The 13651-nt window shown below is 39.4% G+C and overlaps 1 protein-coding gene across 2 annotated transcripts in view; it reads left to right on the top strand.

Annotated features, from left to right (window-relative positions):
* Positions 1–13651, top strand: part of FOXJ3 (forkhead box J3) — a 151134-nt gene that overhangs the window by 59455 nt on the left and 78028 nt on the right. For both annotated transcript variants that reach the window (XM_018042642.1, XM_018042640.1), the window contains exon 4: positions 1633–1707. In XM_018042642.1, coding sequence (XP_017898131.1) covers positions 1633–1707 — 75 coding nt within the window. The remainder of the gene's footprint in view (positions 1–1632; positions 1708–13651) is intronic.

Below are 13651 nucleotides of genomic sequence, written 5' to 3'. Positions count from 1 at the left end.
TTTTGCTGATTACTTTATCTTTTGACAGTGGGTTCCCCCCCCCGCCCTTTCTTTTCCATGTCTCTTGCAACTTTTGACAGTTTTAGCTACATGTGTAGAAGAATGGTTGAGATAGAGGTAAATAGCATTTATAACTGTAAATGGACAGTCATCTTTTTTCACAGGCCATTTGTGACGGAGTTGAATTACTCTTACCAGTAGTTGAGCTGGATTTGAGTTTCGTTGTTGGTACCTTTACCTTTAGTATACCAGACTTTACATTCCTCCACAGTAGACCCCTGTTGCCTTGTGCTTGGAGACAGGCTTGGGTACTGTAGAGCTTTCTCAATTTTCCTGCTTCCTCTTTAAGTTTTAGTCGTCTCTGCCCCCCTTGCTACAGATGGGGATCTCCGTGCTTCTGCCCCTCCTCTATCAGTGGATTATTACTTGTTATTCCTGCCAGGCTTGTGCTAGGGTCTCGTGGTTTTGTGTTCTTTTTTTTGGTCTTGATCCAGACTTAGTCTTACTCAAGCCCTTGGACCTGTTGGGGAGGGGTGTCCTTTTTCAGTGTTTTTTTACCCCCTCAGCGAGATCAGTTATCCTTGTTTATCCAGTTACATTTGGGTGGGAGTTTTGTGCCCCTTTCCAAGCTATAGTCAACCTCTACCTCAGTGTGGTGTATTGGAGTAGAATCCTGGCCCCAGGGCAGTTTCTGACACTTGGCCCATTGTTGCCGTTACTGTTCCGTCTTCCAGTCTTGTCCGGCTCCTTGCAAACTCATGGACTGCAGTATGCCAGGCTTCCCTGTTCTTCACTGTCTCCTGGAAATTTTGGAGCATTTCATTAAGAAGAAATGGCCTGTAGGTGTTTTCTTTAAGAATTGAGGCATAGTCCTGCTTATTCATGAAAGATCACCTGTTTGACAGATTCTCCAGGTCTCTGAGTGTATTTTCCTTCTGTCCAAGGTGGTTTTTCTTTCCTGCTGCATTTGAGGAACCTACATGTTCCTGCTGACTTCTGTAACCCATGTCTTCCCATGTGGTTTTCTTTCTTACATATCATAGTGAGAACCTAGTTGGCTTTTATGTACTCTTGTAATGGAGCAGTGGAATTTTTTAATTTACAACTTTTTAAACTCATTAAAAAGTGGTAACATATGTGCCTTGTAGATCATTTGAACATGATAGAAAAGTGAAAGGAAGAAAATAATCTTCACTTATAATTCCGTGTAAAATAACTCCTAGCATTTTGCATTCTGCCTTGTTTCTAAGAATAAATAAATTAGCTAATAAATAGATACCAAAATTAAAATCACAATATGCATATAATTTTTTATTTGGTTAACGTTAATCATAGACATATTCCTGCATCATTAAAAGATCTTACTAAACATTTAAAAAGGGACATATACTCCCTTATTTGGAGTTTCGTAAGATTCACTGGAACTGTCTTTTCCAATAACTGTTTCCCTTTGCAGCATTCATAATTTAAAAATCAGAAAGATTTAAATTTGAAGCTCATTTAAAAAGCTTATTCCATTTGTAATGATATGTCACCATATAGAGATATTTAGGTTGCTGATTCTGTTTTTAATGGAGGGTTTTGATTTTTGGATTCCAATGACGCTATAGCTTTTCTTTTTTTTAATTTCAGAATTCCATCCGACATAATTTGTCACTGAACAAATGTTTCCTTAAAGTGCCTCGATCCAAGGATGACCCTGGAAAGGTAGGATTCATTTTCTTAAGATAAAATAATTGGATTCCTCATTGTATCTGTTGGCATGTTTGAATCTGAGTTACACCTGTTATATAAAGAAAAAGAATTGTGATGAAAGCTTCAGGACCTTGTCTAGTTCATTGATAAGAAACCTTTGTGAAATAGCAAGTCCTCCATTACCCTATACTTCCTATTCTACCTCACCTCGCCTTACCCTATTTTAGTTTGTATGCTTCAAGGAAACAGCAGACAGGAAGAGATTTCTTTTCAAGCAGTAAGAAGCTAGCTAGCTACTGTAGAGCTGGTCTTCTGTTCCATGTTGCTGTTTCTAATCTAGTTTTTGTTTGGTTATTTTTTTTAAGTGTTATGTTTTAAATTAAACATGACTTTTGAATTTCTTGTTGGAACCACAATTTATTGTTGCATATAAGAAGTGAATCTGGGTCAAGGGGGAAAGGAGTGAATCTATATGTAATTGACTAGTGGAAGTAATTCTTACCCTGAAGTAAAATTTTTCTCTGTTTCATCCTTGTTTTCTTAGTTGTCATTTTTTCCTCTTCATTCCATTTATCTTCTGCCATTGTTGCATTTTTAGTATTTTATCTGCAGAAACGTCCTTTTTTTTTGAGTTTCAAACTTTATCAACTGAATTGTGGCCGGAACTTGGTACTAGTTGTTTGGTTTTTGAAGCTCAGAGTACTTGCTTGGACCATTTCTCGTTGTCATGATAAATTGATAGATTAGGACTTTTGAGATAGTCTGTCTTTTGGCAAGCACGCATTCTTTTTTGGTTGGTTAGACTCCTTGTCCGGAGAAGGCAATGGCACCCCACTCCAGTACTCCTGCCTGGAAAATCCCATGGACGGAGGAGCCAGGTAGGCTGCAGTCCATGGGGTCGCTTAGGGTTGGGCACGACTGAGCGACTTCACTTTCGCTTTTCACTTTCATGTGTTGGAGAAGGAAATGCAACCCACTCCAGTGTTCTTGCCTGGAGAATCCCAGGGACGGGGGAGCATGGTGGGCTGCCGTCTGTGGGGTCTGGTGTCACAGAGTTGGACACGACTGAAGTGACTTAGCAGCAGCAGCAGACTCCTTGTCACCTTCTTCAGGCTACTGTCCCTGAAAGAATTTTTCTAAAATGTAAGCCTGATCATGTTATCACCCTGTTTTAAAAAGCATTCTCCAGTGTCCTGGAGGTGTTTCTTACATCTGTTACTATCTTTTCCTTAATCTTCCTTTCTAGCTATGATTTCACCTTATTCAAGATCCATTGTGAGGAACTGCTTGAAGTTTTCCAGACATACCTTTCATATAGTTTTCTCCTATTGCACAAACTCCCTCTATTTGTCTTCATACTCCTTGTCTTTTAAGATTGAGCTGCAACATTACCCTGTGAAGTTTTTTTTGTTTTCACATACTTCAGTTGAGTTTGTTGTTCCATCTTTTGAGTTCCTGTTACTTTGTCATCACTATAGTAGCTTCTAACTGATTTCTCTATCCTAGGGCTTACTATCTCCAGTGTATAGTAGCCAGCCATCTTTCAAAAATGGTCGTATGGTCTATGTTTAAAAATCTTCATTGGTTTATTTACTGCCTTTAGGTTAAAGTCTAAATGTGAAGAGGATGGGGATAGTTTGTATATAGTTCACTTTTTTAGCCCCAGTTGCTTGCACAGTGACTAGTGGCACTGAGGAGACACTCCTGTTGAATGAATGAATGTAAAGCTGACCCCTGAACAATGCATGGGTTAGAGGCATTGACACTCTGCCAAGTATAATTTATAGTTAGCCCTTGGTCTACATGGTTTCTGTGAATCCACAGTTCCACATCTCCCAGATTCAACCAACTGCAATTATGTAATATTGTATTTAATATTGAAAAGATGTGTGTATAAGTGGACCCGTTCAGTTCAAACCTGTGTTGTTAGCTGTATTGTATCCTCTGCTAGACTGTTGACTTCTTGAGGTTAGGACATGGAGTTACTCATCTCAGCTGTGAAGCAGGCACTCTCAAATAATGAATGCTTTATGGCATCTTCTGTGACCTGCCCCATCAAGTTGATTCTCAATAAGATTGAATACATTATTGTAATAGTCTTGTTTGACACAGTTTACTGTTTGTGTTCATAATTCTCTAAGGTTGTGAATAAGAATTGGTAAAATTTTTCTTAGCTTTAAAGCAGGCTTATTATAAAAGAAGAGGAATTATAACTTATATTTGCTTCATTTCAATTTCTGGTGAGTAATGAGGGTATATGAATCAGACTAAAAGTCGTCTTAATAGAGTTTCTAGATTATCTGTGTTATTAGAGTTCTATGAAGCTAGTAATTGCAATCAGATTTAATTTTTAAATGATACTTAAATCATTAAAAAATAAAAAACCAACACCCATGAAGCTTAACTATATTATGTACTAAATTTTAACCAGTTGGAGATTTATTTAGTAAGTCTTGCGCTGTCAGCTTTTCTTTTGTGCAGAACTCAAACACTTTTCTCCAATTTTAATTAAATAATATCATGGGGGTATGGCAGGTGATTAAGTAATACCACGTTATTCTTTGCAACCATTCTTTTTGAATCAGGATTGTCTTATTATTATGCAACCAAAACAGTACAGAAATAAATTGAATCCTGGTAGACTAATAAAAGCTTTTAACTTTTAGCAGTGGTCTTTTTAAAGTTTTGTTTTTATCAAATACATCATTTGGAAAAGGAAATGGCAACCCACTCCAGTTTTTTGCCTGGAGAATCCCATGGACAGAGGAACCTGGCTAGCTACAGTCCATGGTGTTGGAAAGAGTCGGACACGACTGAGCAACTAACACACACAAATACATCATTGTTCTTATTGATTTTAGTCATTGTAGTAAAATCCACATTTGATATGATAAATATCATACATTTGATAGTATATTTATACTAATAATCATTTTTATTTTCAGTCTCAAGGTGAGATTTAAATACCAGTTCTTAATTGATTTTGGTCAGAAGTAAATGTTGTAAATCTCATCTTATAAAGTAGATTTATATGAATAAAATCATTTTAGTTTTTAATATCAAAATAAGATTTTTTTAAAACTAAGTTCTGTTGCTTAAAACAGTTTGGAAAACGTTAGATTTAGCCCATTTTATAGATGAGGAACTAAGGTCCATAAATGAGGAATGACTCGCCCAAGTTCAGTGTGGAATTAGAACCCAGGTGTATTGGCTAGACTTGCAAGTCACAGGAACCTATTACAGACTAACTTAAGGGAGAATATATCTGCAGGAGGGACTGGAGTAGGAGCCAGATTCTTCAGTTATATCACTGGGGATGTCTCTGTATACCTGCTAGTTCTACTAGCTTCTCTCATGGCTTCATTTTTAGCCAAATTCGTGGCAGAGATGGCCGTCAGCAGCTTCTGGCACATATTCACCTAGTTCAGTAACCCTTAGCAGTGCTTGGTGCCCACCCTACCAAATCCCTGGAGTACAGCAAGCATCTTAGAAAGAATGCCCAACAAGGAGACTACACTTGGTTTCTTGGTTCCTATTACTGGTGCCTTTTCCATTCTACCAGTCAGTCTTCCTTGAAAGGGAAGCCAAAATGTTAGTTAAGTTTTGGTACTTATGAATTGTTTTTTTCTTTTTGTATTACAGTGTTTCCTGGCATTTGAGGAGCTTTTCCAAAACCACCCTCACCACAGTGGGAGAAAACCATTGAGCCAAGGTGGGGTGGGAGTAGTTTTTGGTCTTCGGTAATGGGTGTATTTTAACCCCTTAGGATTTGCAAGCTGCTGCCACGATCCAGATGGGTCCAAGAGGTCGAGTTAGAAGTAGCTCATACAGCTTCTTTCCCATCATTCTGTGGTATATAACTCTGTTCAGTGTATCACCAGAGAGGTGTAGTGACCAACTTAAACTTGAAAAGTTCTTGTTGAATTACAGGTGCTTTTATATGACTATTTATTATTGACTCAATCCTTATTTTCTAGTAATTTTTGTCATAAAAGTCCTCAATATTTGATACTCTCCCAATATACCCTAATGGTCTGAAATCCATTTTTCTTAGTTCCCTGAAACTAAATGCAAACAGCTACTTTATTGCTCTCTTTGAAAAGAAAAACAAAATGAAATTGTATTTTGCATACATAACTTTGCTGCCTTTTTTGGGACAGATTTCTGTTTTCTTTCCCCTGATGACAGCCCTGTTTCTGCATCCTGTAATCTGTCTCTCTCCCTTTAAAAAAAAAAAAAAAAAAAAAGCCTCTTTATTTTAGAAGTAAGTATTTTTGCTCACATTATGAAAAGACAAATTGTATTAGCTAAATTTTGTTTTAAAAAAATAGAGTTCTCTTTTTTTGCTTTCCAGCTTAATCTTTTCTCAACCTTGTTTCTTCTTCTCTAACTCAGGAAAATGATACTTTGACTTTAAAGGAGATAAGAGATTACAGAAGGTAGTTTTAGCAGTTGTATAGTTAATAGCAGGAGTGGGCTTTAGGAGAAATGAGATGATAATTAAGACCCCATTAAGGCCACCTGCCAGGCGTGGGAGAGATAACTGCAATGAATTCATTGTAAGAAGAGTTCTTTGTTTCTTGGTTGTTTTTTTTTTTTTACCTGGATTGGGGAGGCTGTAAAATGCTCAACGGCTGTGGAGATTGGGGATCTCCTGGTTTGTAAAGAAACAGCAAACTTACTACTAGAGGGTTAATTTTTTAAAGTTCTGAGATAGTGATTATTTTCTACTCCTATCCTCTGTCATAGTATAGGAGACCATAACATAGTTGACAGATTGCTTTTGTTCAAAGTGTATTCTTTTTTTTGGCCCTGTTAGTACTGTTTTGTATTTATTTGTAAATTGTCTCTTATTTATTAGAATCCTGTTTGGGTCATTTCATTTGTAAAGCTTTGTAGAAAAACTGGAAAGGTTTTGAGAGAACATAAGATACAGCATTAAGTGATAAACAGTGTTCTTGGAGAATCCCAGGGACAGAGGAGCCTGGTGGGCTTCTGTCTATGGGGTCGCACAGCCGGTCACAACTGACGCAACTTAGCAGCAGCAGCAGTGTTGCGAAAATTATAGGTATGTACCTTGAAGAAGGAAGATAGTATAATTTTAATACTAGCCTTAAAATAGATGCATGATTTTTGTGAGGAAGAAGTTGACCTCTTATCTGTGTCTTTGAATAAAACCAAACACGAAGTGGAATTTAAAGATAGGCAAAAGTTTTGTTGGACACAAATAAGGACGTTATGTTTATTGGAGTGAAAAAAAAAAACAGGGTTCCTAAGGGAGGCTTTAGAGTTTGCCGCTTTTAAAGCACCTCAAGGAGAGAAGAAATTATCAGCCTTCATAGTAGCTTTAACTCATGATAGGTAAGAACACCAATTGAAGACTGAGAAGAGGACTTGATTGGGTTTAGCTGAGGGACACATCAGAACACAGTTGAGATAGAATGAGGAAGGAATTAAGGGAAATAATGTAAGTACTAACATGAAGTCAGGAGTGAAGAAAATGCGTTGGTACCAAGGGTGCATGTTAAGACAAGAATGGATTATGAATGTAAGACAGTCCCTTAGACAAACCAAGGTTAGAAAGCCCAGAGTAAGCGTTGAGAGGGGTATTCAGAGAGGGTCTGAAAGATTGGGATAGATAGGAGGTGAGGGTCTGATTCAAAGAGATAGCACTGCAGAAACAGAAGTGCTGGCATACAGTGCTGACAAGACACTATTAATCAAAGCAGTTTAGTTAGGAACTGCGTTTTATTTGCACATACAGTATTCTCTGTTGTCTTCTTAGGAGCAGGATATAACATTTTGTTGGTGGTGGTCTCCTTTCCATATCTACTTTCTTAAAAAATAATTTTTTGCCCTCAGATTAATTTTTTAATTGCCCCTTGGTAGTCAGCACCGCCTTGCCCCCCACCCCAAGCCCTGGCAACCACTGATCTATTTTCTGTTCTTATAATTTTGTTTTATCCAGAAATTCAAATAAGTGGGAGGCCTTTTGAGTCTAGCTTCTTTCACTTAGCATAATGCATTTGAGATCAGTCTTTATTGTTTGGAGTATCGGCAGTTCCATTTTGTTTCATATAGCCCGTATTATGGATTTGCCACCGTTCAATCACCATTCGAAGAACATCTGGGTTATTGCCAGTCATAAGTTCATTTGAATGTGAAGTTTTCTTTTAGACTTAGATACAATAATTGATGAATCTAAGACACAAGACAATGTTGAATTTGACCTGAACTAGTAGTGTATATGTAATAGTTATATTATTATATGTGAGTCACTCAGTTCAGTTCAGTTGCTCAGTCATGTTCGACTCTTTGCGAACCCATGGACTGTAGCACACCAGGCCTCCCTGTCCATCACCAACTCCCAGAGTTTACTCAAACTCATGTCCATTGAGTCAGTGATGCCATGCAACCATCTCATTCTCTGTCGTCCTCTTCTCCTCCCGCCTTCACTCTTTCCCAGCATCAGGGTCTTTGCAAATGAGTCAGCTCTTCACATCAGGTGGCCAAAATATTGGAGTATCAGTTTTAGCATCAGTCCTTCCGGTGAGTATTCAGGACTGATTTCCTTTAGGAAGGACTGGTTGGATCTCCTTGTAGTGCAGGGGACTCCCAAGAATCTTCTCCAGCACCACAGTTTAAAAGCATCAATTCTTCAGCATTCAGCTTTCTTTATAGTCTAACTCTGATATCCATACATGACTACTGGAAAAACTGTAGCCTTCACTAGACGGACATTTGTTGGCAAAGTAATGTCTTGACTTTTTAATATGCTTTCTAGGTTGGTCATAACATTTCTTCCAAGGAGTAAGTGTCTTTTTATTTCGTGGTTGCAGTCACGATCTGCAGTGATTCTGGAGCCCCCCCCCAAGATGTCTGCCACTGTTTCCCCATCTGTTTGCCATGAAGTGATGGGACCGGATCCCATAATCTTAGTTTTCTATATGTTGAGCTTGAGGCCAACTTTTTTCACTCTCCTCTTTCACTTTCATCAAGAGGCTGTTTAGTTCTTCTTCACTTTGTGCCATAAGAGTGGTGTCATCTGCATATCTGAGGGTATTGATATTTCTCCCGGCAGTCTTCATTCTAGCTTGTGCTTCATCCAGTCCAGCGTTTCTCACGATGCACTCTGCATATAAGTTAAATGAGCAGGGTGACGATATACAGCCTTGATGTACTCCTTTTCCTATTTGGAACCAGTCTGTTCTTCCACTGCCAGTCCTAACCGTTGCTTCCTGACCTGCATACAGATTTCTCAAGAGGCAAATCAGGTGGTCTGGTATTTCCATCTCTTTCAGAATTTTCCACAGTTTATTGTGATCCACACAGTCAAAGGCTTTGGCATAGTCAATAAAGCAGAAATAGATGTTTTTCTGGAACTCTCTTGGTTTTTCCATGATCCAGCGGATATTGGCAATTTGATCTCTGGTTCCTCTGCATTTTCTAAAACCAGCTTGAACATCTGGAAGTTCACGGTTCACGTATTGCTGAAGCCTGGCTTGGAGAATTTTGAGCATTACTTTACTAGCGTGTGAGATGAGTGCAATTGTGCAGTAGTTTGAGCATTCTTTGGCATTGCCTTTCTTTGGGATTGGAATGAAAACTGACCTTTTCTAGTCCTGTGGCCACTGCTGAGTTTTCCAAATTTGCTGACATATTGAGTGTGGAACTTTCACAGCATCATCTTTTAGGATTTGAAATAGCTTAACTAGAATTTCATCACCTCCACTTGCTTTGTTCGTAGTGATGTTTTCTAAGGCCCACTTGACTTCACATTCCAGGATGTCTGGCTCTAAGGTGAGTGATCACACCATTGTGATTATCTGGATCATGAAGATTTTTTTCTGTGTATTCTTGCCACGTCTTCTGAATATCTTCTGCTTTTGTTAGGTCCATACCATTTCTGTCCTTTTTTTGAGCCCATCTTTGCATAAAATGTTCCCTTGATATCTCTGATTTTCTTGAAGAGATCTCTAGTCTTTCCCATTCTATGGATTTCCTCTATTTCTTTGCATTGATCGCTGAGGAAGGCTTTCTTATCTCTCCTGCTATTCTTTGGAACTCTGCATTCAAATGGGTATATCTTTCCTTTTCTCCTTTGCTTTTGGCTTCTCTTCTTTTCACAGCTACTTGTAAGGCGTCCTCAGACAGCCATTTTGCTTTTCTGCATTTCTTTTTCTTAGGGATGGTCTTGATCACTGCCTCCTGTACAGTGTCACAAACCTCCCTCCATAGTTCATCAGGCACTCTGTCTATCAGATCTGCTCCCTTAAATCTATTTCTCACTTCACTGTATAATGGTAAGGGATTTGATTTAGGACATAACCTGAATGCTTTTTGGTTTTCCCTACTTTCTTCAATTTAAGTCTGAATTTGGCAATAAGGAGTTCATGATCTGAGCCACAGTCAGCTCCTGGTCTTGTTTTTGCTGTTTAGAGCTTCTCCATCTTTGGCTGCAAAGAATATAATCAATCTGATTTCAGTGTTGACCATCTGGTGATGTCCATGTGTAGAGTGTTCTTTTGTGTTGTTGGAAGAGGGTGTTTGCTATGACCAGTTCATTCTATTGGCAGAACTCTATTAGCCTTTGCTGTCCTTCATTCTGTATTCCAAGGCCAAATTTGCCTGTTACTCCAGGTGTTTCTTGACTTCCTACTTTTGCATTCCAGTCCCCTATAATGAAAAGGACATCTCTTTTGAGTGTTAGTTCTAAAAGGTCTTGTAGGTCTTCTTCGAACTGTTCAACTTCAGCTTCTTCAGCGTTATTGGTTGGGGCATAGACTTGGATTACCGTGATATTGAATTGTTTGCCTTGGAAATGAATAGAGATCATTCTGTCATTTTTGAGATTGCATTGAAGTATTGCATTTTGGGCTCTCTTGTTGACTATGATGGCTACTCCATTTCTTCTAAGGGATTCTTGCCCACAGTAGTAGACATGATGGTCATCTGAGTTAAATTCACTCATCCCAGTCCATTTTAGTTCGCTGATTCCTAGAATGTCGACATTCACTCTTGCCATCTCCTGTTTGACCACTTCCAATTTGCCTTGATTCGTGGACGTAACATTCCAGTTTCCTATTTAATATTGCTCTTTACAGCATCAGACTTAACTTCCATCACCAGTCACACCCACAGCTGGGTGTTGTTTTTGCTTTGGCTCTGTCTATTCATTTTTTCTGGAGTTATTTCTCCACTGATCTCCAGTAGCTTTTGGGCATATACTGACCTGGGGAGTTCATTTTTCAATGTCCTATTTTTTTGCCTTTTCATACTATTCATGGTGTTCTGAAGGCAAGAATACTGAAGTGGTTTGCCATTCCCTTTTCTAGTGGACCACGTTTTGTTAGACCTCTCCACCATGACCCTTTGGTGGCCCTACTTCATGGCTCATAGTTTCATTGAGTTAGGCAAGGCTGTGGTTTATGTGATCAGATTGGTTTGTTTTCTGTGATTGTGGTTTTCAGTCTGTCTGCCCTCTGATGGAGAAAGATAAGAGGCTTATAGATGCTTCCTGATGGGAGAGACTAACAGGGGGGGAAACTGGGTCTTATTCTGATGGGCGGGGCCATGCTCAGTAAATCTTTAATTTTCTGTTGATGGGTGGAGCTGAGTTCCCTCCCTGTTACTTGAAGTGAAGTTGCTCAGTCTGACTCTTTGCAACCCCATGGACTGTAGCCTACCAGGCTCCTCCCTCCATGGGATTCTCCAGGCAAGAGTACTGGAGTGGGTTGCCATTTCCTTCTCCAAGGGAATCTTCCCGACCCACGGATTGAACCCTGGTCTCCCTGTTACTTACCTGGGGCCAAACTATGGTGGAGGTAAGAAAGATAATGGCGACCTCCTTCTAATGGGGAGGGAGGTGGGAGGGGGGTTCATGTTTGGGAATACATGTAAGAATTAAAGATTTTAAAATTAAAAAAAATAAAATAAAATAAAGGTCCCATGCAGGCACTGCTGCACTCACTGCCCCCAGCCCTGCAGCAGGCCACCAGCGACCCACGCCTCCGCTGGAGACTCCTGGACACTCACAGGGAAGTCTGGGTCAGTCTCTTTTGGGTTCATTGCTCCTTTCTCCTGGGTCCTGGTGCACACAAGGTTCTGTTTGTGCCCTTCAAAAGTCTTATTTCCCAGGTTGTGCAAGTTCTGACAGCCCTGTGGTGGGATTAATGGCGACCTCCTCCAGAGGGCTTATTCCATACCCAGGTCGGCTGCACCCAGAGCCCGATCCCTGTGACAGTCCACTGCTGACTGGTACGTCCACAGGAGATGCTAAACACAGTTCTGTCTCAGTCTCTGTGGGTTACAGTAAACATTATATGACTTATATGTGTTATATATTAAAATATATTTGAGCTATCTCTCAGAAATCAATTGTGGTATAGTAAAACCTTATCCACAACTTAATTTCTAAAAGGATTAGGTTAAGGCACTGATGATTTAAAAACAAGAAATAAAAAATAAATAAATAAATAAATAAAAACAAGATATAGCCAGCTATTAATAACAATAGAATATACTGTTTTTAAGTATCCTTATTGTGATCCACACAGTCAAAGGCTTTGGCATAGTCAGTAAAACAGAAATAGATGTTTTTCTGGAACTCTCTTGCTTTTTCCATGATCCAGCAGATGTTGGCAATTTGATCTCTGGTTCCTCTGCGTTTTCTAAAACCAGCTTGAACATCAGGGAGTTCACGGTTCGCGTATTGCTGAATCCTGGCTTGGAGAATTTTGAGCATTACTTTACTAGCATGTGAGATGAGTGCAATTGTGCGGTAGTTTGAGCATTCTTTGGCATTGCCTTTCTTTGGGATTGGAATGAAAATTGACCTTTTCTAGTCCTGTGGCCACTGCTGAGTTTTCCAAATTTGCTGGCATATTGAGTGCAGCACTTTCACAGCATCATCTTTCAGGATTTGAAACAGCTCCATTGGAATTCCATCACCTCCACTAGCTTTATCAAGCCCATCTTTGCATGAAATGTTCCCTTGGTATCTGATTTTCTTGAAGAGATCTCTAGTCTTTCCCATTCTGTTCTTTTCCTCTATTTATTTGCATTGATCGCTGAGGAAGGCTTTCTTATCTCTTCTTGCTATTCTTTGGAACTCTGCATTCAGATGCTTATATCTTTCCTTTTCTCCTTTCTCTCTTCTTTTCACAGCTATTTGTAAGGCCTCCCCAGACAGCCATTTTGCTTTTTTGCATTTCTTTTCCATGGGGATGGTCTTGATCTCTGTCTCCTGTACAGTGTCACGAACCTCATTCCATAGTTCATCAGGCACTCTGTCTATCAGATCTAGGCCCTTAAATCTATTTCTCACTTCCACTGTATAATCATAAGAGATTGGATTTAGGTCATACCTGAATGGTCTAGCAGTTTTCCCTATTTTCTTCAATTTGAGTCTGAATTTGGTAATAAGGAGTTCATGATCTGAGCCACAGTCAGCTCTCTGTCTTGTTTTTGTTGACTGTATAGAGCTTCTCCATCTTTGGCTGCAAAGAATATAATCACTCTGATTTTGGTGTTGACCATCTGGTGATGTCCATGTGTAGAGTCTTCTCTTGTGTTGTTGGAAGAGGGTGTTTGCTATGACCAGTGCATTTTCTTGGCAAAACTCTATTAGTCTTTGCCCTGCTTCATTCTGCATTCCGAGGCCAAATTTGCCTGTTACTCCAGGTGTTTCTTGACTTCCTGCTTTTGCATTCCAGTCCCCTAGAATGAAAAGGACATCTCTTTTGGGTGTTAGTTCTAAAAGGTCTTGTAGGTCTTCATAAAACCGTTCAACTTCAGTTTCTTCAGAGTTGCTGGTTGGGGCATGGACTTGGATAACTGTGAGAAATCTGTATGCAGGTCAGGAAGCAACAGTTAGAACTGGACATGGAACAACAGACTGGTTCTAAATAGGAAAAGGAGTACATCAAGGCTGTATATTGTCACCCTGCTTATTTAA

Source organism: Capra hircus, chromosome 3 (assembly GCF_001704415.2).
Source record: "Capra hircus breed San Clemente chromosome 3, ASM170441v1, whole genome shotgun sequence".
In the NCBI taxonomy this organism is placed as follows: domain Eukaryota; kingdom Metazoa; phylum Chordata; class Mammalia; order Artiodactyla; family Bovidae; genus Capra; species Capra hircus.
Note: the sequence above shows the minus strand (reverse complement) of the source record. Positions and strands in the feature narration are given on the sequence as shown.